The sequence below is a fragment of the Alternaria arbusti genome, assembly GCF_024043155.1.
Source record: "Alternaria arbusti strain BMP 1465 chromosome Unknown scaffold_3, whole genome shotgun sequence".
Taxonomy (NCBI): Eukaryota; Fungi; Ascomycota; class Dothideomycetes; order Pleosporales; family Pleosporaceae; genus Alternaria; species Alternaria arbusti.
The window spans coordinates 1556690-1583594 of record NW_026249943.1 but is presented as its reverse complement, the minus strand read 5'-3'; the positions used below and the strand labels follow the sequence as shown (position 1 = coordinate 1583594).

Below are 26905 nucleotides of genomic sequence, written 5' to 3'. Positions count from 1 at the left end.
AAGTGGTGGCGCTTGGGCAATCTGGAGGAGGGGAAGCGAGGAATGCAGACAAGCCAATGAGATCCAGACCAATAGTGTAACACAGTCGCGAATGGGGGTAGAACACCAGGCGAAGGGATAATGCACTCGCTACTGGCTCTAGATATATGCGCGAAATTTATATGTAACGTCCCTGGGGATCAAACTTGTCCATGAGCTCCATGGACTTTTCGTACATGGTGAAGACGATGCCACCACTGAGTATCAGCCGACCCAACCTTGGAAGTGCTCCTGACCAAAAGGTGAAGAGCCCCTCGTCCCTGAAGATCTTGGCTACACAGTCGAAGCTGTTCTTGTAAGAGCTGCGTGCTTCTATCGACTGCATGCGTGTCTTGACTGTGTCGATAGGCATCGTAGTGTAGACTGTTATTATGCCTGCGAGTCCTCCGAGTCCGAATGTGCTGAAGGCACCGAGCTTCTCTCCTGGGGTGACGTACGACTGCGCTAGCTGCTTGAGCGAGGTGTAACTGGAGAAGCGAACGGCCGAGTTGGCTGCTTGACGTGCAGTCGTTGGGAGGAAGCCTTGGAAGAAGCCGCGAATGCCTTTTTCTTGTGCGATTATTCTTGATCCGTGCAGAAAGCCTCGCATGCGTGGGTTTGCCGCCTTGCGGTCGTCAATACTAGGCGGATGAGTCAGTGAAGGTACATGAATGCGACCGAGGCTGCTTACAGTTGGGTTTTGATACTCTCAAACGGAGTCACAGCTAATAGCGATTCTGTAGCTCCTGCACCGAAACCGGCTATGACTGTCGCTGGACCAGAGACTTTGCCCTCAGCGTCTGCCAGCATGTTCCTGTACATGTCGAATGCGACAAACCCTGCGTGAAACGTCAGACAGTCGCCTTCCCATTATTTCCATGACGTACTTATGCCCGCCTTCAGAGAGTTGCCGATGATCAAGGTTGTGCATCCGGCGTACCACTGCTTGCCGAACGGCGGCCATGGCAGCTTCTTTCCGTCAGGTAATCTCCGGTTGAGTTGGGATCGTGTCTTTGCGACTATGTTTGGGTCAGGTTCGACTTGGTCATGTAAGCGGATACGATGCGATGCGTACACTCAGCGGGGTATGTGATTGCTGGTCCAGGGTCAGTCATGAATCAGATTACGATCCGGGCGCATGCTTTACAAATCTCTACGGCACCTGCAGTTGCGCCTGCCAGGATTGAGCGCACTGCGCTTGGCTTCTTCTTCTCGGTAGTTGCAGTCGCCATGACGTTTTAAGTCGAGCAGCCTCCGGTGGTGATAGGAGTAGGTTTGTACGCGCAGCAATTACGCGGGAAAGTTTTGGCGTGTCTACGTCGCGTGCGGTAATGGGAATTCGGGGCAGTGACGTAGTATTGGTCTTGCACTCGAAACCAATCTAGATCCTTGAAAAACAACAGGAACCACAGCTGGAGGGAACTCGACGCGCCAATGTGTACTAGATTTCCCCAGGTTCACAAAATACTGAATCCATCAAGACGGCCGAGGACGGAGGTGAGCAACGGGCCCGCATTTCGGCGCCAAGCATCCCGCTTGACATCAGCCCGCCTGCGCTTGGGCCATCGAAAAGTTACGCTTTCGAGAGCCATCTATCGCATCGCCATCTTGAAGTTGCATTCCAGTCACACGGTACTGTCAAGACTCACACCTCTTTAGTCCACCATGATGTCCCTACGCAACCTCGCCCGCAGCGCCCCGCGGTCTGCTGCTCGTTTCTCCACCAAAGCTGTCCGCCCGCAGTCGTCGCTGCGACAGACGTCAGCTTTCCAGCCAGCATGGGCTGCCCCAATCCCCCGCCTCACAGCTTCTTTCCACATGTCAGCGGCGCGGAGGCAAGACAGCGGTAGTACGTATAGGATACATTGCAGTGAGAGAACACTGCTAACGCGATCTAGTCAATGAAGAGCTCGTCGCAAAGATCCAGAGCGAGATCTCCATGGAGGAGGGCATGAAGGAGGACGAGGATCTCTCCGCCAACATCAAGGAGTACCTTGAGAATAGCCCTTTCGAGGTGCGACCCTACAACACCATTGCTACTGGCCGAATGCTTACAGCCATTAGATTGAGGACAAGGCAGGCAACCAGGAAGTCGTCCTTACCCGCACATACAACGACGAGAAGATCCGAATCACCTTCACCACCGCCGACCTCAACAACAACCAGCCCAGCGATGAGCTTACTGAGGACAATGCCATGTACGACGATGCCGACATGGATGTGCAGTCTGGCGGCGCCAACACCAAGGGTGCCATCAACCAAGGCACCACACAAGACGGAAACATTCGCGTAGCTCCCGAGGACCGTGTTGCTCCCGCTGATCGCGAGGAACTTGAGGACGACTACGAGGACGATGGCCAACAGCAGGGCTTCCCCGCTCACGCTAGCATTCGCATCGAGCGTCCCGGCAAGGGTGCTCTCGCTATCGAGGCCACCGCCCAGGACGGCGACTTCCTCATCGAGGACCTCTACTACTTCCCTACCGCCGATCTGGCTGACCCTGCCACTGCCGAGAAGGACTGGTCAAGACGTGCTCTCTACACTGTATGTGCAAATGTTGCATTGAGATCGTAACGAGTCTAACTTTCAGCAGGGCCCTCCTTTCAACAACCTAGACGAGGACCTCCAGATTCTCCTTGAGAAGTACCTTGAGGAGCGTGGCATCAACACCCGTCTTGCCCTATTCATCCCCGACTACATTGACCACAAGGAGCAGAAGGAGTACATTCAGTGGCTCAACAGTGAGTTGCGCTTACATTTCTCAGTTCCAGTGTCAGGAGCTAACAGACCACCAGACATCAAGAACTTCGTTGCCTAAGCTCAAACCGAATCGAACAGCATCGCCAACGTCTGAAACCCGACTCAGACAATACAACACGACGCTTTGCCGGTGCTTTCACGAAGTAATAAAAGCCTCTCATGTATAAACATATAACGCATCTCAATAGTTGAGCTACTCGGGGCGTTAGCGGAAGTGTAAAATAGTTGGTGAGATTGTCCCTCATACATCGTCCTCTGACACGTGCAACACTATCTTGCAAGCAATCATCAGATCGCGAAAGGGACGATCGGAGTACTAGGCAGCTCGAGGCACCTCATATGGGTTGTCTCGGTCCTTAATCTACGAGAACCACGACTTAGGTATCATCGAATGCCAAACAAACGCATATAGCGCTTTTCCACTCATCACTGTCCGAGTCATCCCCTCTGTCCGATGGCTTATCGTGTCGTTTGATCGTCCTGTCTCATTCCAAAGGTCCGTGTCGAGACAAAGACCCGGTTACGGCGCGGCGTTTGCTGGGCCAACAACAAAGCCACCATTCGTCATCCGCGCATGCACACAAGGTGATTGTTCACTCAATGAAGTTCCGTAAAGAAGTTTGTTCGTTGTCACTGCCGTGGGTGCAGTCAAGGATACATTTCGAAACAACCTTTCGTGACTCTGAATGACAGTCTGCCTGTGATGACTGTATCCTCCTCTTCAAAGCTCGAGGCTACCACTGTCCATACCAAATCTCCGCCGCATTCCTCCAACTTTAATCAGAGTGTCGATCGATACTAGCTTGCGCGTTTGACGGACCACCATCGATAATCTTGCAAGGGAGTAGGGTCTTGCACGACTGACTCACAAGCCATGACGCGCCATACCAGCCCACGCAGTGTTGGTAACGACCCCAGTCGCATTCCATTTCCAAACCTCCCACCGCCATACACATTCAGAGGCAGTCGGCCTACACAACGAGGCAACTCAAGTTCGTACCTAACCAGAGCGAACGTTTCCGACTTCACCACTACCAGCACAATCCTAGTCGGCCCTCAACTCACACCATTCCACATCCAAACCAGCCTCCTCACATCAAAATCTTCCTACTTCCGTGCCGCGCTCACAGGACACTTTGCAGAATCTAGCAACAACAGCATAACACTCGACGATGTCGCAGTCGACGACTTTCAACTCCTCGTCACCTGGCTCTACGAGCAAACAGTACCGATCCCATACAAAGACCGAAAACCAGCATACTACACCCTCCTACACGTTTACGCCCTAGCCGACCGGCTAGGACTCGAAGGCGCGAGAAACGCCATCATAGACACAATAAGCGACCTTGCCGATGAAACCAACAGCGTGCTAACACCCTCCGATACACGTATCCTATACGAAGACATCCGCGATTCGGCGCCTATCCGTACCCTCGTGCTAGATCTCTTTGCTTTCAAAAAGACAGATCGATTGCTGGAATTGCATGCAGGGCTGTGGCATGCAGAGTTCCTCCGCGATCTGACGGTGCATATGAAACGACCGTGTGCGCAGGCTATGCAACGGCATAGGTTGCGCATGTGGTGTCCCATGTCCTGGCACACGACACGCGGATGTGACTACTGTGGAGTTGTACTACTGCCTAGGTGTGGAGCGGTGGCTTGTGACGATTGCTGTGTGGCGTTTTGTACGGCTTGTGTTCAGGGAGGTGTTGCGATGGCGCGGTGGGAGGTTGGGAGGTTTGAGGTTGTGGAAGAGGAGGGGACGGATGGAGAAGAGAATAGTGGGAAGAAGGTGAAGAAGTGGGAGGCTTGTAAGCCTTGGAGGGGCGCGAGGTGTGCGCTTTATCATGAACATGCTGAGACGGAGAGGTGTGGGGACGTATTTCTGGGAAGGTGACGGGTTTGGTGGTCATAGGTGGGACTGTTGTTATTGGGGTATCATATCGCAATCTCGCACTTCATTGATCGAGCTCGCTCTTTTTCCAACGCCAATCAATGTGCTTCCCAATAGCGCTTGAACACTTTCCCTTTCTTCTGGGCCTAACATCGTCTCAGAGGACATCATGAAAGATGGAAACCTCCTCATGACCGAAAATATCGCCAAACGCCTCAAGTCAAGACAGATGTCTACTTGCCACCTTGAGAGCTACTAAGTCTCGTAGACCGACGCCTTGATGCCTCCCCAGTACCTCTTATATAACTGCCAGTTTGTAGTGACTCAATCGTAGGCGACGCCTTGGTTGGCCTGGCCGCCGACTTCTTACTCTTGACCTTTTGTGCGACGCCGCGTGTTGTAGGCTTCTGGGGTGGTTCCTCATCAGTGCCTTGTTGGAGCTTTTCGTCGATAACTAGGTTCGCAAAAGTTCTCGCCTTCAATACCTGTAGTTTATGTCAGTCCTGGTTCTAGTAGAATGGAGCGATGAGAGTCTCGCTTCAGAGAGAGCCTCGCATCTACTTACCGGTTTGCCAACATCCCACTCCGATATATCCGAAGGACAGTCCGACAACTCCGAAGGTGAGAAGAACATGCGTGGGTCCGGTTTGGTTGCTTTCAAAGGCGTGACGAATTTGATCTTCAGTTTTGTTGGCGACTTTTCAACGGGATTGAGGTGTTCGGGTATACCGCACACGCCGCAGCACTCTTCCAGAGTCAAGTGTACCTTCTTTGATCTGTTGTTCGAGTTAGCTTATCTGCGCTGGCTGTGAGCCTAGGATGGTGTCAAAAGGCGCGACAGTGGAGTTTTGTGCCTCATGTAGGCTACTAGCTGCGTGGATTGAATGTTTGACGTGCTTTAGTATGGTACATACCTGCTTTCGACCAAGGCACTCTCCATTTTGCCAATGAGATGGTCTCTATCAGCGTGACCCCGAAATAGCTCATCACGTCGTAAAGTGATAACGCCACCCGCGCTCTTGACATTTGATGCGAACGTAAAGATTTCGGGGTCCTCTTCCATTCTCTCGGTTTCGTATTCTCCATCGTGGATCTTCTCTCCCACTGCACCAGCCTCTTGGTCGTCGTCGCTCAAGCACAGCGGTGGCAAGGGTGTGGGAGCACGAGCATCAGGGTCGTAGCAGTCGAATTCGCGATAGACTGGATTGGTCAGTCGTGGAAGTATTCGCGAGGTTGTACATCTCACTTACCTCCGGCGTCATCGGTGAAGCCTTCTGAATCCCATTTGTACGTCCCATCGTAGAACTTGCGTGAGTGCTCGCCGAGGGCTACGTCGACGGGTAGAGGAGTGTAGTAAGCTGTCAGGCCGACCATGATACTTTACTGATCACCTGTTGTGTTGAGCGGAATGCCTTCTGTGTATAGACTGAGTAACAGTTGTGTCATAAGGATGAAATACCGGAGCTGATGGGAACCGTGAACGAGTAGGGAGGAATTTTTGGGAGCGTGGTGTGCAAGATGGTATACGCGAGCGTGACGTAGAACTGCCTTGAGAGGTAAGAGCGACTGGACAAAAGGCAGGAGCCGCACTCACCGCTGAAGGTAAAACAAACGCAGCGAGCCATCAATGAGAAGGTACAGCGCCCAAGATGCGGTTAGAGCTTTAGATTTCTGTCCGCGCATGTCTTATGCCCGAATCACTCTTGACAACGATCCCACAGAGAACCTAACAAACAGCAATAGAAAGTAATCCTGATTTTGAGTAATAGCTCTATGGTCTTGGAAACGACTATGAACCGTCGTGAGAATAACGCCGGCTAAAGTAATGCCTACACGAACGCCCTCCGACTTGATGACCTGCTGGCTGGGTGGCTATTGCGGTGTCGACCGAGCCATCTCCCTAGCCAACGGTATCTTATAGATAACTAAACAATACAGGAAGTCGAACCCGAAATGGAAGCCCATGCTGGGGTTCCTGATGCGAATGATAGCCAAAGTGACACACCCGACCGTACTCAGGATTGACCGTTTGGCGAAGGCCGGTGTGCTACATGGCGCTAGCCTGGCCGGCGTGAGTAGACATGTTGGTCAGGGTTTTAGCCATAGACTCTCGAGCTGCCTTCTCCTGTTCCATTTGTGCACGATCAGCCTTAGTAACGCGGGGCTTGCGGACAGTAGAACCACCACGAGAACCTGGACCGCCTCCACGCCCTCTACCACGACCTGACGCGTCGCCTCGTACGGTGCCGCCACGTCCACGTCCTCGTCCACGTCGAACGGTACCATCGGCCCTACTCAGTGTTAGCTTAGTCTGGTCTGAAGTTTTGGTGGTCACGTACCTCTCCACAGTTGGCTTCTCCTCGGTAACGAGTGGGCCACTGTAGACGAAGAAGCCGTCTTTCGCCATGAGCGCTTGTTGTTCCCAAGCCAGCTCAGTATCATCGATGAAGTCGTCCTCCTTGTCGTAATCTTCTTGCTTGCGCTTGCGTCGCTTCTTGCCTCCGTTCTCCTTGGCCGATGTCTCATCGTCCATGCCGCCCATCTCGACGTTGCTTTCGTTTTCCGATAAGTCGACAGACTGGTCGTCGTTTGAGCCCCCACCTGCAGCCCGCTCCAGTGCTGCACCTGCTGCCGTAATCTGACGCTGGCGCTCTTTCCGTGCGGCAATGCGAGGATGTAGAGCAGCGAAGCCGTACTTCCTCTCGACTTCTTGCGCGAAGTTAATGGTGACGTTTTCGCGTCCCTTCAAGTCGAAAGTGAGGTAGATGTTAGTGCCTTGGGTCTCAGAACTGCCGTTGGCGTTGGCAACAGGACCGAATGGCGTTCCTGACAAGAGGCCGCTACCGGAAGGCAGCGGTGGTGGGGCCTCTTTCTGGCGGACGGTTTTGGCGGGTGGAGTGGGAGCGTTGGATTGTGAGAGGGTACCGGAGTTTGTGGAATTTTCTTTTGCCATTGGGACGGATGCTGGCTTACTGGGCTCGGTGTCAATGTCCATGGGAGTTGGGCCTGATGATGCAGTGTGATACGGCTGAGGCTGGTTCTGAAGAGATGTTTGCGGTTGCTGTTGTTGGAGTTGAGGTGAGTAGTCTTGAGAAGGAAGGACCGACGCTGGTCGCGTGGAGAAGGCGGCAGGTGACACGGGTGCGGATGTGATAGATGCCTGTTGCTGAAGCTTGGCAGGATGTGAATAGAAGGAGTTGCTGGCAGACGGCGGGTCAATGAGACTTGTGATGGAAGGTGACGCACTCGCACGGTGGTTGATCGGGGGTGAAACAGGTGGCGGAGGCGCGCTTGCTGGAGGCTGCGGTTTTGACTCAAAGGTGTCGCCCCGGATAGGATCATATCTTTGGCCCGAACTAGATGGCCGTGGTGTGGATGGCGCAACGCTGATATGGGAGAGATTTGGATTACTGTGAAGAGTCGGCTCGGGATTGCTCAACACACGGGTTGGCTGCGCGACTGCAGGCGGCTGCTCGGCTTGCAAAACAGGGACGGATTCACAGGGCCCAGTCTGTGGTATGGGTGATAGCTGCACAGGCGGTTTCTCGTCGACGACCTGTGCGGCTGGTTGTGCCTGTGCCTCGAGCGATGCCTTTGTCCTCCTCTTCCGTGGCGCAGGCGCGGCATTTGGGTCTTTGGGCTCCGACTTACGGGGCTTTCTCGTCTTCTTTTCTGGCTCTGGTGCACTTGGGTCTTTGGCCTTTGGTTTCGGACCTGGCTTCTTGCGTGGCTGGCCGTTCGCAGTAAGGCCGCGTGGAGCTGGCGATGCATTTGCAGGGGTTGGCGTGCTAGTTCCAACACCAACACCACCTGCAGCTGCGCGGACAGTTGCTGTCGGAGTGCCCTCAGGCGAGTGCGGGGGCGAGCTTAGACTGCCCGGCGAAGATGCATCGTCGGCCATGGCGCCGAACACTAGGTCGATACAATCCCCAGAAGGGCACCGGGGCGCTTCTAGTGCAGACGACAACAGAAAGGGTCGAGATAATTTCCCGATGTGAGCAGCGGAGGCGCGCAGGCAGATTCAGGGCGCTGGTGCTGGCGGAGCGCGTGTGTAGACTCAACACCAGAAAAAGCGTGGATAGCAGACTACTGCAATGGCTTGCGAGAACACCAAAGTCGAGGTGCAGCCGAGAGCCGGCGCGGGAGATGTCTAAAGAGCGTCTGATGCACGGCAAGGAACACCAAGTTTCGATCCCTAACGAGAGTTTGATGGCAGCCGCCGCCGCAAGAGCTGTATCGATGGAAAGGTAGTTGCAGCGTCAGAAAATTGTACAGGAAAGAGAGAGAACAATAGAGGAAGAGAAAGTGCGAAAGACGGCCTCCGTCGTGCTCGGGGGGTTCAGGGCTTCAAGTAGGCATTCGAGCGATTTGGGACAGCAGCGGGCCAAAGCTTGGGTTACGACGAGCCCTAGAACAGAAAAACAGTTTACGCCAGAGCAGCGACGAGTCCGGGGCTGCCCACTGTGAATGAACCCTGGGTCTATGCCGGCTGCTGTGTCGGGTCTGAGGCGTATCAAACATGACATATTGACACTTCCATGGCCGCCGCCACGGCCTGTACGTGCAGCAACAACCCCTTTGCCGCACCGTCCTGCGTCGACGCTGCTGCGATGCCTAGTTGCCTCTCTTCTCCTCGTCACAAGCAAACAAATCGTGGTCCATCTCTTCCATTGCACCGTGAACATGCGACGTACAAAGAGGCGCATTAGCCGCTGCCTGACGTTGATTGCCCTGCGTATCTGCGCATCGCCACAAAGAGCACCTGCGTCTACTGGGGACGACTTCTGCTCTCTGGCAGTGATGCGCAAACATTTGCAGCTTATGCCGTCGTTCGCAATGTAGTATTCTATAGATAGTCGTTCTACACGGCTGTCCTGCAGTTCGGTTGCATGTGGCTGATGTGCCGATCTCTTGCAGGGGTCCCTCATAGGTCGGCCTCTCAGGAACGCCTCACCCTGGTCGGCTCTAGATACGCGAACGCCGCCAGCATCACGTTAGGCTCAAAATATAGTAGAATCATGCTTTTGTAACTTTCATGACAGCTCGAGATATACAGAGCCGTCCACCATTCGTGAACGGCGTGTGGAGACTCATAGCCCAGATCCAATCCTCTCCACTAGTACAGAAATCAACTCCAGAAACACCGACACATCATAAAACGCCGATACAGAATGCGCGAAGGGTATGAGTACAGCTGCGCAAGGGCAGATCATCACGCCTTGCTCTTCTTCTTCTTCTTCTTTTCGCCATCCTCCTCGTCCCCGGCCTTTCGCTTCTTCTCCTTCTTGGACTTCTTCTCGGAAACCTCGTCGTCACCCGACTTCTTGGACTTCTTCTTGTCCTTCTTCTCCTTGCGCACAGCCTGCTCAGTGGCAGCTGCCGTGACGCCATCAGCCATCTCAACATCCTCGGTAGCAGTTGCGGTGGGGTCTTCAATGCCAATGTCAGCCAGAACCGAGTTCATGGCAGCTTGCATGACCGCCGCGTTCTTAGCAGGAGGGGCACCGGATGCGTAAAATTCAATGCGCTCATCGACCTGGCGCTTGAGAGCTTCACCGAACTTGGATGTTGGGGTTTCAGAGAAGTTGTCGATTCTGGAGGCAATAGAGCACTTGTTGGCAAGGAAACGCGAGATCCTTCCCTTTGACTTCTGACCAGTGCGGCCGATGAACGAACTGTGGTAGATCAGACCGTACTTGGGGGTGTTTCCCTTGGTCTTGAGAGCTCTGAAAAGAGCCTTCTCGGCACCGAGAATCTGAACGGTACTGGCAGGGTATTTCGAAAGGTTGGTCAAAGAACCAGCCTTGGAGATAAGACGCGCACCGACGGTGTCACCGATCAGGGCAGCCAGGTTAGGAGCAACCTGGTTCATGCGGCTTCCAAGGTAGTTGCTGAGCTGCTTGCGGTAGGCAGCTAGAGAAGCAGTTCTCTTTGCGAAAGCCATAACAATCTCCATGTCAGCTGCAGACAGATCGCGGCCCATGGAGGTCCTCGCAGCGTTGATGATTGCTTGCGCAACACTCTCGTCGTCATCGACGACAGCAGCGAGCTCGTGGAGGTCCTCATCGCTCAAGCGCGACTTGTCGCCAATCTGCAAGACGACCTTGGCATATTGTTCGTTGCTGTTGACAATCTTGGCGAGCTCGGGGAAGTGCCAGCCTGAAGAAGTACCGGATTAGCAGCTGTTCCAAGTCTTCAGACATGGAGGAAAATACCATAGTTCTCCCTCAGCCTCATGCAGAAGGTGTTGAGATCCTTGTCGATCTGGTCGAGCGTTGCGATCGCCTGGATGATGTGGTTGTCCTGCTTCTGAACGCTGTGCTGCGAGTCAGTATACATGTCGCGCGCATTTTATCCTGAGACATACCTGAACTTGACCTTTCCTCGGGAGTAGGCGTGTCCCAGACCGAGGATGGAACGGTCAATGTCACCCGGCTGAAGCTTCTTGATCAGCTTGCCGCTGTGCTGGCGCAGGCCACGGAGCAGATCAGAGACGACTTCAGAGGTGTCGCTGGTTTCGCAGGCGAGGTGGGGGAAGGCAGACTTGATGCTACCCGCCAAGTTCCTCTCGCTCACTCCGAGAGTGATGGTCTTCTTCTTTCCAGCCTTGGGGAGGTTCGTCTCGAGTGTGGCCCGCAGGAAGTCGGACATGATGCCTTCTGAGACATCGTTGATCTCAGAGAGCGCATCCTGGGTTCCCTGGAATGGCGCAAGGCCGACGAGCTCTACCGTCTTTCCGAATTTATCAAGGTCTTGCACGGCCTTCTGCACTTCGGCGAGGCGGCTGCCAATGGTGTCGGGCTGGAGGATGACCTTGAAGACGGCATAGCCGACGGGGCTTTCGTGTAGCAGATAATCTACACTCATCGTGGCGTTAGCTGGTGGCGCGCAGATATTGCGATTTTCGTGCGCGACGGGCTGGGAGGTTCGGCTGTGGGAGGTGGTCGGTCGCGATGGAAGGTCGCAGCTTCCAATTGAACTTTTTTGCGTTCGGGGTCCGAGCTCCAACGACGCTAGCAGGCCGCCCGCTCAGAATTCAATGTTCAGAGAAGAGGGACGCGACAGGCACGCGGAAACTGCATCTTGCCCCGCCACACACTTTGCTTGATTACTGCACTGTTCGATACCCGCATAGATTCTGTTCACCATGTCGGCCGCACAACTACTCAACCCCAAGGCCGAGTCGAGGGTACGCTGCTTCTTCGCAGCGCAGAGACACCGCTAACAAGGCACAGAGGCGCGGGGAAGCTCTCCGTGTAAACATCTCGGCTGGTGAGGGCCTGCAGCAGGTATGGAATTTCCAGAGTAAAGATATGAGCCCGTCTGACTCTGGTATTAGGTGCTCGCATCCAACCTGGGACCCCGCGGCACACTGAAGATGTGAGCATCAACAATCAATCTTTCAGGCAGGAGGCTAATAAGTACAGGCTTGTAGATGGCGCCGGAGGAGTACGACCACCCGAACAATACATATGGCACGTCTGACCATCTCTCTAGATCAAGCTCACAAAAGATGGAAGCGTTCTGCTCAAAGAAATGGTACGAGACCGCCCTGCAACAGTATCTGCAAAAGCTAACCGCATTCCAGCAAATCCAAAATCCCACTGCCGTACGTTCTACCCCATTCCTTCTCGGATCGCGACTCAAACAAGCCAGGTTATGATTGCACGAGCAGCAACAGCTCAGGATGAGATCACAGGTGATGGAACAACATCGGTGGTACTGTTGGTTGGAGAGCTGCTGAAGCAGGCTGATCGCTACATCGCCGAGGGTCTCCACCCACGAGTGATAGCAGATGGTTACGACATCGCGAAGACGGAGTCACTGAAGGTACAGACATTGGAAAGCTGGCTCAGTGAAGATTAGCTGACCACGTACAGTTCCTTGATGAGTTCAAGCTCACCAAAGAAGTCGACCGCGAACTTCTCCTCTCTGTCGCGAGAACGTCGCTGTCCACCAAGATCAACAGCTCGCTCGCCGAACAATTGACTCCCGATATCGTCGACGCCGTCCTTGCCATCTACCAAGCGCCCGCGAAGCCCGATCTGCACATGGTTGAGATCATGACCATGCAACATCGCACCGCCGCAGACACACAGCTCATCCGAGGTCTTGCTCTGGATCACGGCGCAAGGCATCCGGATATGGCCAAGAGGGTGGAGAATGCATACATCCTGACTCTCAACGTCAGCTTAGAGTACGAAAAGTCTGAAATCAACTCTGGCTTCTACTACTCGAGCGCAGAACAGCGGGAGAAGCTCGTCGAGAGCGAGCGACGCTTCGTGGACGAGAAGCTGAGGAAGATTGTTGAGCTCAAGAAGGAAGTCTGCGGAGACGACCCTAAGAAGGGCTTCGTGATAATAAACCAGAAGGGTATTGACCCGCTCAGCTTGGACGTCCTTGTCAAGAACGGAATCTTCGCACTGAGGAGGGCGAAGAGGAGGAACATGGAGCGTCTCCAGTTGGTTTGCGGCGGTACGTCACAAAACAGCGTAGACGACATGACACCCGACGTCCTCGGATGGGCAGGTCTGGTTTACGAGCACCAGCTGGGTGAGGAGAAGTACACATTCATCGTAAGTGGACCTGGTAATTCAGACGAGGCATCTACTTACAGCGAACAGGAAGATGTCAAGGAGCCAAAGTCCGTCACTTTACTCATCAAGGGCCCAAATACGCACACTATCGCTCAGATCAAGGACGCCGTTCGCGACGGTTTGAGGAGTGTGTACAACATGATCGTCGACGGAAGCGTCGTACCAGGCGGAGGTGCTTTCCAAGTTGCATGCGCGGCTCATCTTGAGAGCGAGCAATTCAAGAAGACGGTCAAGGGTAAAGCAAAGTGGGGTGTCTCAGCTTTTGCGGACGCTCTGCTTGTCATTCCCAAGACCCTGGCAGCCAACTCAGGTCATGATATCCAAGACTCACGTAAGTATCGCGTTGCCTCCCTTCGTTGAACTGTACTTACTAGGTGACAGTGGCTGTACTGCAAGACGAGCATGCCGAGGGTAATGTTGTTGGTCTGAACCTTGCAACCGGAGAGGCTATGGACCCGACCCAAGAAGGTGTCTTCGATTCATTCCGAGTTCTGCGTAACGCCATAGCATCTGCCACCGGTATCGCATCAAACTTGCTGCTATGCGACGAGATGCTGAAGGCACGACAAATGGTGAGTAGAAGCACGTGCTATGCGATGGCTGAAGCTAATTGATGAACAGGGACGACAACCTGGACCTGGCGGCGAGGATCAATAATCACGTCGCATTATCTCTGGACGATCAGATACGCCACCGCAGCATTCTTGCCGGCGCACTGTTCTAGCCACATAGAAGCTCAGAACAAGCGGACAGCTGGAGGAAAAGCTACATCGTGGGTCACAACTTGATCCGCGCGGGTGTTGCACGCCGCCTGTCTAAATAGATTAAAATAATACGACCACGTCACATGGCCAAACTAGCTCTGTGGAGAGTGACTGTGTTTTATTTTCTGTTTTCTTCTTCAGAGTCAAGACTTGCTACTTGTCGAGTCGTCGCGTAAAGAGACTTCGTTCACGAGGGAGGGATGGGTTCTGCACGCTGAAACACGTGCAAAGATTCCCACCTGGGCAATACTGGACCCCTATCCGGGCATGCCGACCAGGGTGATTTAAGCTTAAATTTAGCGTTCGGCTAGGACGGATGCTGCTCTGGTGCGGGGGCATGGCCTCGGTAGCGCAGGGCATCGTGAAGCTGGGAGAGTGCCGAATGGGTAGCGACAGCAATGAATACGTGTCTTGTGAGAAGACAGGTCCCAAGACTCCTTGTACTGTACTTGCATGTCTACATATTCTGAATCAGCGATGCACTTGGCGTGCAAAAGATCTACAACAGACCCATCAATAGATCTCCAGGGCGTGCATGCCAAGCCTGTTGGAAACAAGACGGCCAAAACAGCCACTGTCGTTCACTCGCTGGCTAGTAGCTCGAACTCTTGCTTCCTTCCCCCTCGTTCGCGCTCCGATGGCAGTGACAACGTAGTCATACCATACGCTCCTTCCACACTCATTCCCCATCCGGCGACGCAGCGCAACCGATACCCGCATTTCGATTCCACACACTCCCTCGGGCCATGTTTCGATATCGACGTTACCGCGCCTTCTTAGTCTTCGCTGTCATTGCTGTACTAGCGCTATACAAATTTGGGGGCTCAACCGCAGCATGGAGAGAAGCCGCATCGAATGCGGTTGGGGCAGCTGGCCTGAAAGGCGACGCTGAGGAGGCTCCGCAGGCGGACACGAAGCCGCGCCCTGCTGTGGCGCACGAGACGAGGAGTCTGAAGCTGGATGTGCCCGCTGCCAGCACGTCGCATTCGCTTCAGACGCCACCTCCCGTGAAGACACCGGCTGCATCGTCGACATTGAGCCCTGCTGTCACAGAGCAGCAGCAGAAGCCCTCTATCCCTACACCCATCCGACCGCAGCCTCACGGCCAGCCCGCTATCGCGAACCCTGCATTAGAACCATCATCGATCATCGATGCGATCCACTGGACGAAGCTTCCGGAGCATTTCCCCGTAGCCCCCGAATCGCTCATCAAGCTGCCATCGGGCACTCCCAAAACGATACCAAAGATACAAGCCAAATTCAAGAAGGAAGATGACATAGCCAAGGTTGACAGGATTGCAAAGCTGGATAAGATCAGAAGTGTGGCAAAGAAGTCATGGGAAGGATACAAGGCGAATGCCTGGCTGCACGACGAGCTGCGGCCACAGTCGGGCACTTTCAGAGATCCTTTCGCACACTGGGGCGCAACGCTGGTCGACGCCTTGGATACTCTGTGGATCATGGGGCTGAAAGACGAGTTCGAAGAGGCAGTTAAAGCAGTGGACAAGATCGATTTCACCACCACCCCACGCGCAGATATTCCCTTGTTCGAGACGACAATTCGCTATCTCGGTGGGCTGCTGGCTGCCTACGACTTGAGCGAAAAGGAGTACAAGAACTTGCTAAGCAAGGCAGTGGAGCTTGCCGAAATTCTCATCAGCGCCTTTGACACACCGAACCGCATGCCAGAGACATACTATTATTGGAGACCCGATTTTGCATCCCAACAGCACCGCGCTAGTTCACACGTTGTTCTTGCCGAGATAGGCTCCCTCTCTATGGAATTCACCCGACTTGCGCAGCTCACGGGTGAGCACAAATACTACGATGCTATTGCGCGCATCATGGATCATCTCGAAGAATTCCAAGGCAAAACTCAACTCCCCGGGATGTGGCCTACATACCTGGACGCTTCCGGGTGTGGGAGACAATACATCGATTTGCCTCCTCAAGAGCCTCTCAAAGCCCCAGCAGATTACCTACATGATCAGCTATCGACCCAGGCCGATCCGGCTACGCCTTCTCCCACCGAGGAACTATCTCCGGACGGCAAGAAATACGTGCCTTTGGATTTGCCAGAGCCAGTCATGCTTGCGTCAGACGACTCTCCAGTCGACTCGAGCGCAAAGGAAGAGTCTATAGTCCCTGGAACGGCCGGGAAGGCACAAATCAAGAATTGGGACAGTAGTCCGGTGGAAAGGCGACAGCTTGATGTCGATGGATCTGAGCCACCAAAGGGGGCGCTCAATGCCCAGGGGCCCACTTCGACCTCATCTGCCTCCAGCACCAGGCCGACACCCCCAGAGTGCATACCCCAAGGATTCACATCGAGCTCCAGCTATGGCCGCGAAGAGTTCACGCTTGGCGGCATGTCAGACTCTACATACGAATATCTACCAAAACAGTACTTGCTCCTCGGTGGTCAGATCGAGAAGTACCGGTCCATGTACGAACAGTCGATGGATGTTGTCAAGAAGCACTTGCTTTTCCGACCGATGCTTCCGAAAGGGGAAGACGTTCTCTTCTCCGGCAAATTGAATGTCCCGTCCAATATTGACGATGCTAAAATGGGTGACCTTACCGCTGAAAACGCGCATCTCACCTGTTTTGCCGGTGGCATGTTTGGCATGGGCGCAAAGCTATTTGATCGCCCCGATGATCTCGAGATCGCGAAGAAGCTGACGGAGGGCTGCGTCTGGAGTTACAGCATGACACCAACCGGCATCATGCCGGAGTCGTTCGAGGTCGCCCCTTGTGAGGACAGGAAGGACTGTGCGTGGAACGAGACTGCTTATTGGGAGTACATCGACCCACGGTACGAGTCTCGAATGGAGAGTTACAAAGAGCAGCGCAAAGTATACGAGTCGCAGATTCACTCTGCTTCATCGTGGTACGAAGCGCAACTGGCTGCTATGACCGCACTACCTACACCTACCCCAGCTGCAGCAGTTGAAGCCAAGGCCACGTCTACCATGGTATTCGCTGATACGCTAGATAAGCGTCAACTCGCCGGGCTAGTGGATGATGTGGAAATTGCACACATGCCGTCTGCTTCTGCGAGCGCCCTGCAAGATCACGAATCAGTTATGGGTGGGGAGTCTGAGGAAGGCGAGGGTCCGCCAACCAAAGTTCAGCCTGCACTGAACATTGCGGAACTTGCGCCGCAGCCTGATCTGACTTTGCCAAACTTCCCATACGTCTACTCGCCGCAGCCAGTCCTGGATCACAAAGACTTCGTCCAGAACAGGATTCAAGAGGGTCGTCTACCGCCCGGCGTTACAACGATCGGGTCAAAGAGTTACATTCTCCGGTAAGTCTCTGACTCCCAAACTGTATCTTAGCTTGATATCTAACATTTTCATAGCCCCGAAGCGATAGAGTCCGTCTGGTACATGTACCGCATAACTGGCGATCGTCACTGGCGCGACGCAGGTTGGCGCATGTTCCTTGCCATTGAGCAACACACGACCACTGAGTACGGTAACTCGGCCATTGACGACGTTACCAAGCTAGTGCCCGAACTCAGCGACGAGATGGAGAGTTTCTGGTTAGCAGAGACACTGAAGTACTTCTACCTGCTGTTTGCAGAGGAAGATGTGATTAGCTTGGATGAATGGGTATTGAATACCGAGGCACATCCTTTCAAACGACCTACATAGATGGTATGAGTTGGTTTGGATAACTATCCAATGTTTCTGTATGGAGTTTGAGGAGTTGGTATCATCGTGACTGCAATGGACAGTCTTCATCAACATTCAGTATCTTCAAGTCCTGCAACAGAACCTGTGAGCCGAGTACAGTAACGTTTCTACTATACAGCAGCCCAAAATAAGGACCGAGGGCAACTCAAATGACATTGTAGATTCCTGGACGACGTACTGACTGTCAGGTCCTGGCCCACAAGGGCCCGGGCTGACTCAGCCTTGGGCATAAATACCTCGTAATCGCTATCGTGGCTCGGTAGCGATTTGTCTCTAGTCTTTTAGAACAATACACCTAATTAGTCTCTAATATCGGGTATCTAGTATTTAACTAACTCTATTGTTTGACACTGACACGCATTGTATCTTATACTTAGGAGTAGCAGGTACAATAGAGGAATGTAAACTAAAAGGCTAGGTTTCGAGATCGTATCTAGACAGTACATAGGGCCAGCCCTAGTGTAATCAGACAAACGGCTGCCAAATTCTTCCTACCTCCGCTTCCTCTCTCGATTCATATCACCGGCTCTTGTAGAGTTGTCTCCCGATATCTCAGCGCTTCTCACTGGCAGTAAGCTGAGAATCGATTATATGCTGGGAATGTCGAGTAGCATCGTCGCCTGGTAGCTCGACGGGTGGCAGGTCCACACTCTTCTTGTCACCGAGCTCCTGTGGTGCTATGTTCTTCGAGTCCATCTCATGTTTGGGGCCTTGGTGTGGCATTTCGGCCATTGCGCTCCTTCCATCAACTTCCCGTCGCTCATCCACAGGAGCTTCCGGTGGTTGGCCAGGCTTTTTGGTCCGACGGAGAAGCAGAAAGACGGCGGCAGCGATGAGAGCGAGCCCGCATACGCCGCCAACTACACCACCAGCTATAACACCAGTGTTGCTCTTGCGAGGCTTGCTTGCTACGCTAGGCGACGGCGTCGAAGACGGAGACGTCGATGGTGTCGCAGATGGCGTTGCAGAGCGGGACGATGACGATATTTCGCTAGGTGGTGTACACGCGTCGATGCTGTAGTAGACGAAGGACGAATTGTGGCAATCCCCTATGCTCGTGAACTGGAGGACTGTCGATGAGCATGGCACAAACTCTTCGCTATCGGCTCCGTAAATCGTCGCTGGTATGGTCAACGACTGAAACTCCTCGCAAAGTTCAGGACTTCGCTCTTACCACTGCAGCCTGGGTCCAGTCCGACGACTTGGAAGCTTCCGTATTTGCCTTGGTCCGCAAGCCTCGTGCAAGTACCATTGGGCTGGTTGCAAACGTTCAGTATGTCTCATGCAGCTCGTATGGTAAAACTTACATAGCCATTCTCCGCGTCGAGGCTCTGGAAGGCGTTTTTGCACTGGCTATCTGTGAACGTCGCAATTCTCGAGCTAGAACCAACTTGAAGAAGAAAAGCGAAAGGCACAAGGCTGAAGGTCATCAAAGACTTGAAGCTCGAATACGCCATGATGGTGCAAAGTGAAAAGGCCTTGCTTGATACGAGTGCCGCTGATGGCTTGCTTGAGTCCGGAAGCGTTGCAGCAGGAGAATCGAGAAGTGGGCGGAAGCATATTGCTCGTAACTGCGGCTCACTTGTCTGAATCTAGAAAGTTGCTCCATCTTCACAGGTCCAGTATGCGATAAGAAATGATCGCTGCAAGAAAATAAGCCAGCCTGATCACCCCTGTTGCTGTCAGCCTATCGTAGTCCGGGGAAGCACACATACGTAGGCGAAGAGCTAGCCCGGGAGCTGAACTCGCGCCGTACAAGGCAGTTCTCTAGAGAGCATCCTGCATCCGGCGCTCAATCAGTATGCCGTGATACCGAACTAATGCGCCATCAACCCCATGAGATGCGTGTTCATTGGCTCCCGCAGCGGTTGGCCCCGACACGGCACGCTCCCGGCTTTAGTTTACGTAGCCTTCTCCCGCGGAGACGGTTCGCAGTAATTAATGTCATGTCATCTGTTCAGCTTCGTCAGCCTTAGGCATGGTGTGAGCAAACACATCGTGACGAAGCAGGCAATTTACGTTCAAGGCCGTGGAATACGAGCGGAAGAGCGATCTTGGACCCCCGACCCGCCATTCGTGTCTGGCATCGGATCGTCATATTCTAATTGTAGCAAATGCGCCCTCATTAGATGCAGAGCCTTGTCCAAAAATGGAATTTTGTTGTCAGAACTAATGTCGATGGGAGTAATGGCTATACAGCCTCTTCATCAGGTCTCCACCGACATTTGGTGTGGGGAGGAGTATAAAGTCTATCCGATCAGCTCGAGAAAGTTCTCAGATCAATCCAAGGCTCACGGAAAGAATCATATCAAGCCTAGCCATCATCATGCGCGCTTCAGTACTCGTTGCACTATCGTCCTTTAGCCTTGCGGCTTTTGGCTGCACCAAAGTGACCAAGGTCACCCATACTTACTACGGGCATGTCAATAGGCGAAAACCCTGGCTAAGTATTTCAGACTAACAGTGGCCAGGTACCCCGATAATGACCCTCCAGGTCCGGCGACTGCCTACGACTGCGGCCGTGGTTTCCAGGCTGGCGGTACGGGCACCTATGCCGACCCCCTGACCTTTGCCTCTGCCCCTGGCGAGTTCAACCAGTGTGAGATCATATACGATCCGTACACGAAAAAGTACTTGCGCTTCGAGGACTTCTGCGCTCAGTGCGACACGGACTGGAAAGCTAGCCCGCGCATCAACCACATCGATCTCTGGACTGGCAGTACTACTGTGAATGGTGGCCAGGAACAAATCCAGTGTGAGAACGATCTTACGCCAGCAGAGAGGAGCCAGACTATCGTGAGACAGCCGAGCCAGAATCTCCCAGTGGACAGTAAGTCGCGAGCCATAACGAGGCTCTGGGAAGAGGCTGACATGAGATATCAGCGACCAAACTGTACGTCAAAGGTGCCAGCCCGGCCTGCCGAACCAGTCACGTCTTCCCCAGTTACAACATTGGAGACTATTGCTAGACCCCATAGAGTATTTTCCAGGGTCCAAGAGTCTCAGTGCGATTCGTTCGATGGACTCGGTAACTTTACAGTCGTTTCCGTATCATAGTGAATAAAAGAATGTCGATGAGCTTTCTGAAGTGCTGATCCGGATCTCTTGGCTGCAAAGCTTAGCACATTGGCATGTCATCTTCGTGTTTGACCCTATGGACGTACCATGCTGCATTTTCTCTCGCTTGCGAAGCTCGTCGGCTTCACAAGTGTCAAATCTGTTGGCAGGGTAAAGAAAGGGACAGTGCATGTCGCAACACGCGTCTGATTAGCATTATCCTGATAGAGGGTGCCCTTTTCTTTTGCACATGTATTTCGCAGACGTGTTTAAAACAGTGGTGTTGGTTGTAGTGGTAGTGATGCATGCCGAGGAACTGTTACGCCGCAATGGCGCGTTCCTGAGGCAGCGCGATTACGTGGGCCTAGCCCCTCAGATGACGCGCTGGACACCGCGCTGCATCGTCGACCCAACCACAACACACGAGCTCCATTCTGGGAGCGTACGCGTCAACCTTTGTCAACCAGTCTTCTGATGGTTTCGTCTGAATACCCCACTGTGTATGTACATGAAAAGACGAAGCTCGTCCAATCCCGGGAGAATCGCGTGTCCGCCTAGGCAAACGCGACTCACTTCGCGGAGAATTGCGCAACCAGTATTTTGTCCATGCTGAACTTTCTGATCATAAAGCTGACGATGAGCGCAGTAGCTGAGAGACCTGTGACCATGACGAAGACCGAATCGAACCCTCTCATGTACGAAGAAAGAATGGCACTTTTCTGCGGGGAGTCCGCCATTTTGCGCAAGACGAAGATGTATTGCTCGGAGTCATGAGCGATCGACGTGGGCAGGCCTAGCTCTGAAAGCTTGTCGGACATGGAGTTGGAGAAGACCGACCCTGCGAGCTTGAAGGAGTCAGCACTAGGAAAGGAGATCGGATGAAGGCTCAACTTACGGCAACACCGATGGGCATACCCAGGCTTCGGAGAAAGCCATACATGCTCGCGGCCATTGCCGCGTCTTCTGGCTTGGAAATAGCCTGAATGCCGACATTGAGACTTGTCAGTACCATGCCCATGCCAATTCCTAACACGGCAAGAAGCGCTGACGTGACAACAGTTGTTGAATCTACGTCGAGCATAACCTGCAATCCGCACGCAAGTGTCGTAACCATCCAGCCACCCCAAATTGCCCATCGGAAGCGTCCAAGACGCGTCGTCAATATCGAGACAATGACTGAACTGGGAACCGTGAGGAGGACGACCGGCAGCATGTCAATACCCGCCTGGGTAGGATATCTCCCGCGAACACTCATATCGTAGAATGGCCAATAGTACAAGGTCGTGAAGAGCTTGATATGTGAGCTTTTATCTGGGTGATGACTGGATGGGAACTTACTAGTAGGCCATTTATCAGCGCGTTGTAAAAAGCGGCGATTGCGCTCCAGCTTCCGAACACTGCCAAAGGCAATAGGGTGTGCTCTTTTCTGTACCATTGCCACAGGAAGAACGCAACGATTCCTGTCATCCCCGCGATGATAGGTGCAAGAGTCGCAACTGAGTCCCAGGGATGCTGGATGCCGCCCCAAGAGATTCCAATCAACAAGCTCGTCATGCTGCCAATGAAGAGTACTGCGCCCAGCCAATCCACCCGCTTGAGCTTCTCCTGGAATGTGAGTTTCGCCACCGCGTCAAGGCGCACGAACAAGATCGCAACAGCGAAGCCGATAGCGCAGAATGGATAGTTGATGTGGAATGCCCATCGCCAGGATGCGCTTTCCACAAGCTTACCACCAACTACGGGTCCGATGATGGACCCTATGCTCCAGCATCCGAGAACCATCGCGAAGTATTTCGGGCGTTGTCTCAGCGGCACGATGTCGCAAAAGATGACTTGTGTTAACGTTATAATCCCACCACCACCAATTCCTTGGATGCATCTTCCTCCGAGCAGCTCAGTGAAATTGTCTGCGACCGAGCATAGTATCGTACCTGGATTGTAGAGGCATGGTTAGCGACCATCCACGACACAGAATGGCATTCAGACTTACCGACTGTGAAGAAGAGGAGCGAGGTGATGAGGAGCTGTTGCCGGCCGAAGACAGCGGATATCGATGCGATGACCGGCTGGAAGATGGCAGAGGTGAGAAGGTACGATGTTCCCGTCCAGAACGCTTCAGCCGAAGTACCATCAAGCTTTTGTGCTATTACCTGTGGAGTATATCAGAAATTCCTTGCGGCACTGAGCAAGAGGATGACTGACCGGTAGTACCGTGACTAGGATTGTGGCATCCAGCGCCACCATCAATGATATGAAGCTTAGACTGATCATGATTACCAGCTCCTTCTTTTGTGGCTTCCATACATCGGGCATCTGAGTCTCGCCTCTCCTTCCAAAGTTCTCCAAGGACATATTGTCGGTCATCCACAGCGAGTGGGCAGATACTGGATCTTTGGCAGACGAGGCTGTAATGTCTTTCGAAAATTCTGGCCAATCATTTGGTTCTAAAACAGTCAGTGGAAAATCTTCAGAAGCCTGAACTCTCGCTGAGGTGTGCCCGAGTCCCCCAGCATTGGACACAAGCGAACTTTATGGGCTGTGGACTCAGCCATCGACACCATAGCACTACGAAGCGCCATGCACACTACTGTACGGTGATATAAGAGTTCGGATGTACAGCCCTGCTCTGCGATATGCTTACCTGTGTTAAGCCTGATGTTGTCCTGTTTCCACGCACCACCAGGCTCACTGTATTCATCGGTGGGCGTACTGCAGGAAGAGTCCCACTTGTCAAAGGTCGTCTCGTTCGGATGACTACCGGCCGCCATTGGGGGCGAAATAGGAGGAACGAGGATTGGGCAAAAGATCACTTCTCTTGGAGACAGAGTGAGTGATATGGTGGCCTCGGAGTCGATTGGGCAGTAAAGACCGGTGTCGATCTAGCTTCAGAGGTCGAACTCTAGTTGAGAGATTGGTTTACAGCGAGCGCCCGCTTCTATGGTCGAGGCTCACCTAAACACATATGCAGCTCCCGGATTGTGATTGCGTCGTAGGCATTGAACATTGTGGCACTAATTCACGATGTCGTTGTTTTGCCTTCGCGCCCAGGCCGACCGCATGTCTGAACGAGCTCTCCCAAACCTACGAGAAAAAAAGAACTTGGTCCCCTTAGGGTAGCAGTCGTGGCATATCTTGACACGGGTGGTTGTTTTGATGATCGCTGCAAACGGCCAGCGCGATCCGGCTTCTACGTTGACACGTGCTCTTAGCCAGTCGAGGCCCGACTTCGTAGAATCGCACACTAAGGCAACTTGAAGGACCCAAGGCGCAGCAAATGTGTCTGGGGCTATCTGGCACCCACTTCTATGCTGTCAGATAGTAGCCTCAGCCAAGCCTTGTACCAGGTCGACGAATCATGTCGCTCATTGTCAGCACGGCAACTAGTGTTGGCCTTGACTTCGCGCAGCGGTGAAGCGCATCTACCACTGCACTCCCGCGGTGTTGCACAGTCCAAAATGTGGCTGGTCTGCCAAAAGAATGTGGGGGGGCCGTACTCGAAGGGGCGCATAAGCCTCACGGACACCAAGCGTTTCCGAGATCCTCGCCTAGGGGCTTTTTGCTATTGAGAACCGTCCCAACTGAATAACGGCACCGGGACAAGACCCGTGTGCGCTTCAGTATGTTTTGCAGAACAGAACGTGCACAGCCTTTCTCCTTTCAGACCATGGTCGGCCGCCGTACCCTCTCGCTGACTAGTAACCGAATAGGAAACATGAAGCGAGCTAAAGAAAGTCCACTGCAAGGTCGATCAATCCTATGGAAATTTCCGCCCGACCTCCAGCGCCCTACGCATACGCAATTGACATCAACAAGTCTCTGATTGCGTATCGGTTGGCTTCCGGCATCCCGATGTGTTTATGCTGGATCCCGCAAGTTCTCATCTCCTTGCTTTGTTCAGAATTCTTGCCACAGTGACAATACACAGAGTCTTTCAATCTCTTTACATTGGACATATCAACAACCAAAGAAGGTGGCGTTGTATCCAGAACCGCCTCACTATCGTCACCAGCCTCTTTGGACTTCTTTATCTCCGCATCGGGAACCACCTCTTCGATGACTATCATGCCAAACCACAAGACTACCAACGATACGATCCCTGACTTTGAGCTCATCGCTCCCTCCATATGGGTTTATGATCCGCAACTATCATTTCGTGCTACACCTTTCTCATCGCAAAATGGTGTGGCACCGTCACTTATTCTGCTATGCACATGGACAGGAGCCCAGAACCGTTACATCGCCAAGTACACAGCAGAATACAGAACTCTTTTCCCTTCATCGCGTATCATGGTTATCACAACCTCCGCGAAAGATCTCTGCTTCAGAAACTCCTCACGCAAACAGTGGCGCATGAGACCCGCCATCGAACACATCTCCAGCTACCGGTACCTGGCTGCCCAAAAGTTCAATAGTGGAATACTGCTCCACGTTTTCTCTGAAGGAGGAAGCAACAAAGCCTGCGAGTTAGCAGAGGCTCACTACAGGTTCACCGAGACACGGCTTCCGGTCTCAGCCTTGTGTTTAGACAGCACACCAGGCCACCCACGCTATCTACGCTTATGCGAGGCCCTCAACAAATCGCTACCTCAGATACCGGTTGTGCGTCACATTGCTATACTATTCGTCAGTGTAGTGCTGGGCTGCATATGGATTTTGTACACCGGTATCAAAGGATACGAGAACAACGTCATCAGTCGAACTCGAAAGCGTATCAATGATCCTATCTATTTCGACCCCACAGCACCACGTTGCTATCTTTACTCAAAAAGCGATACGCTTATCGCTTGGCAAGATGTCTACGAGCATCTGGAAGAGTCAGCATGCGCTGGTATGCCTGTCACTGAAGTGCTGTTCGAGAAAAGTGGGCATGTCGGACATGCGAAAGAAGAGCCGAGACGGTACTGGGATGCTGTTTTCGCGACATGGCAAGACGCACAAATCATGGAGAAGGAAAACGTGTATGCCAACTTCTCCGAAGCAGAATTTTTGGTGCTAGATCTGCCGAAATTTCCGGACTTTTCTAAACAGAGGTGGAGCAACGACGGTTTCCAACGCCTTTCCTGTTGAGCTGTATTGTGGTGAATGGGGAATTAATTCGCTGATCGCTCCTACCTGGTTCCGATCCTATTCCACAAATCTAATTTCTTTGTCTTTTAAAACGAGCTCGTCGCAATGAACCGCCTCTCATGCGTTATGGTACTACTTCTGCTATCCCTTTTAAAGCCACACTAAACACCGCATATGGTGGACTGCCATTGAAGAAAACGTTTTCTTTGTCATACTTTCGTGTCGATCATCAACTCAGCGCGGCTTCCAGTGTTCAGCTAGTCGTCAGATTTGCACACACCTGGGCGTCCGGGACTTCTACGGTTATCGTTGAAGGATTTGTTAAAATGCAGATCGATAAGACATTGAGGTGGTACACCATCAACCGGGTCACTGGGCCATTACCGCTAGTGACCATCGCGGCCGGATTTGCCTAGCGTGAGATCTAGCGTGGTAGTGGCTTTCAGCCTGACGCTGCGTGGCTGCAGCAACAACAACTTATTCCTTTGCGTGTATTTCAGGTTCAATAATCATGCTGCAGGCAAAAAATCGGTACGCCGATGGCTTCGCTGCACACTATTACCCAAAGGCTTCCTTGCGAGCCATCGTCAGCTCGGAGGCTCCAAAGGACTCGTTGTAGGCGGCCGTGTTCGTGTCACCCTGGTCGGACGATACAACTATATGAGACTGTCTGCAGTCAGCTGTCGTCATAGTATCCACACAGCCTGAGATCGTTTTATGAAGGCCAACCCAAAGCTTATGTTCGGCCGTCAAATCGCGATCGGCTCAGCCACCACCTGCATGACCCAGCGGACAACACATCAAGAGTGCCACACCTCGTACCAGGCTTCCAAGTGGCAAAACAGAAGGAATAAGGTCACTGGACAGTTGGCGCTGCATGTAAGATCTATTCAGACCCCACATTAAAATAGGTACAGCACTACCAAATTCGCATGTGAAGGGAAGCCTACTTAACCTCGTGGGGATTGGTATACCCCAGGGCATCTACGATGCACATGTGATATTATCGCAGGAAACAGAAATTGGCGTACGAGCGGCATCGAAGTG

The 26905-nt window shown here is 53.0% G+C and overlaps 11 protein-coding genes across 11 annotated transcripts; 5 read left to right on the top strand and 6 right to left on the bottom strand.

Moving 5' to 3' along the window:
- Positions 1–157: 157 nt before the first annotated feature.
- Positions 158–1250, bottom strand: J4E86_003195 (uncharacterized protein; the record flags this gene model as incomplete). The annotated part of the gene is made up of 5 exons (XM_051443751.1): positions 158–659; positions 710–857; positions 906–1037; positions 1094–1114; positions 1166–1250. The coding sequence occupies 5 exons, from the start codon at positions 1248–1250 to the stop codon at positions 158–160; spliced, it is 888 nt and encodes a 295-aa protein (XP_051305246.1).
- A 433-nt stretch (positions 1251–1683) lies between these two features.
- Positions 1684–2836, top strand: J4E86_003194 (uncharacterized protein; the record flags this gene model as incomplete). The annotated part of the gene is made up of 5 exons (XM_051443750.1): positions 1684–1867; positions 1917–2032; positions 2083–2562; positions 2612–2759; positions 2814–2836. The coding sequence occupies 5 exons, from the start codon at positions 1684–1686 to the stop codon at positions 2834–2836; spliced, it is 951 nt and encodes a 316-aa protein (XP_051305245.1).
- Positions 2837–4905: 2069 nt separating this feature from the next.
- On the bottom strand, positions 4906–6046 carry J4E86_003193 (uncharacterized protein; the record flags this gene model as incomplete). Its single annotated transcript, XM_051443749.1, has 4 exons — positions 4906–5157; positions 5238–5448; positions 5587–5872; positions 5923–6046. 4 exons carry the CDS (start codon positions 6044–6046, stop codon positions 4906–4908), a joined length of 873 nt encoding a protein of 290 aa, XP_051305244.1.
- A 673-nt stretch (positions 6047–6719) lies between these two features.
- On the bottom strand, positions 6720–8573 carry J4E86_003192 (uncharacterized protein; the record flags this gene model as incomplete). Its single annotated transcript, XM_051443748.1, has 2 exons — positions 6720–6963; positions 7012–8573. 2 exons carry the CDS (start codon positions 8571–8573, stop codon positions 6720–6722), a joined length of 1806 nt encoding a protein of 601 aa, XP_051305243.1.
- A 1311-nt stretch (positions 8574–9884) lies between these two features.
- NOP56 (snoRNP complex protein nop56) lies at positions 9885–11539 on the bottom strand (the record flags this gene model as incomplete). Its single annotated transcript, XM_051443747.1, has 3 exons — positions 9885–10831; positions 10888–10988; positions 11040–11539. 3 exons carry the CDS (start codon positions 11537–11539, stop codon positions 9885–9887), a joined length of 1548 nt encoding a protein of 515 aa, XP_051305242.1.
- A 280-nt stretch (positions 11540–11819) lies between these two features.
- Positions 11820–13926, top strand: CCT6 (T-complex protein 1 subunit zeta; the record flags this gene model as incomplete). Its single annotated transcript, XM_051443746.1, has 11 exons — positions 11820–11861; positions 11908–11961; positions 12012–12052; positions 12100–12121; positions 12170–12211; positions 12261–12281; positions 12329–12502; positions 12553–13248; positions 13297–13600; positions 13651–13841; positions 13891–13926. 11 exons carry the CDS (start codon positions 11820–11822, stop codon positions 13924–13926), a joined length of 1623 nt encoding a protein of 540 aa, XP_051305241.1.
- Positions 13927–14779: 853 nt separating this feature from the next.
- Positions 14780–17692, top strand: J4E86_003189 (uncharacterized protein; the record flags this gene model as incomplete). Its single annotated transcript, XM_051443745.1, has 2 exons — positions 14780–17343; positions 17398–17692. 2 exons carry the CDS (start codon positions 14780–14782, stop codon positions 17690–17692), a joined length of 2859 nt encoding a protein of 952 aa, XP_051305240.1.
- A 594-nt stretch (positions 17693–18286) lies between these two features.
- Positions 18287–18986, bottom strand: J4E86_003188 (uncharacterized protein; the record flags this gene model as incomplete). Its single annotated transcript, XM_051443744.1, has 2 exons — positions 18287–18634; positions 18909–18986. 2 exons carry the CDS (start codon positions 18984–18986, stop codon positions 18287–18289), a joined length of 426 nt encoding a protein of 141 aa, XP_051305239.1.
- A 1074-nt stretch (positions 18987–20060) lies between these two features.
- J4E86_003187 (uncharacterized protein) lies at positions 20061–20712 on the top strand (the record flags this gene model as incomplete). Its single annotated transcript, XM_051443743.1, has 4 exons — positions 20061–20089; positions 20206–20564; positions 20611–20627; positions 20704–20712. 4 exons carry the CDS (start codon positions 20061–20063, stop codon positions 20710–20712), a joined length of 414 nt encoding a protein of 137 aa, XP_051305238.1.
- A 648-nt stretch (positions 20713–21360) lies between these two features.
- On the bottom strand, positions 21361–23559 carry J4E86_003186 (uncharacterized protein; the record flags this gene model as incomplete). The annotated part of the gene is made up of 6 exons (XM_051443742.1): positions 21361–21636; positions 21687–22016; positions 22130–22722; positions 22782–22941; positions 22994–23196; positions 23433–23559. 6 exons carry the CDS (start codon positions 23557–23559, stop codon positions 21361–21363), a joined length of 1689 nt encoding a protein of 562 aa, XP_051305237.1.
- Positions 23560–24853: 1294 nt separating this feature from the next.
- J4E86_003185 (uncharacterized protein) lies at positions 24854–25858 on the top strand (the record flags this gene model as incomplete). The annotated part of the gene is made up of 2 exons (XM_051443741.1): positions 24854–24971; positions 25011–25858. The coding sequence occupies 2 exons, from the start codon at positions 24854–24856 to the stop codon at positions 25856–25858; spliced, it is 966 nt and encodes a 321-aa protein (XP_051305236.1).
- Between the last annotated feature and the right edge of the window lie 1047 nt (positions 25859–26905).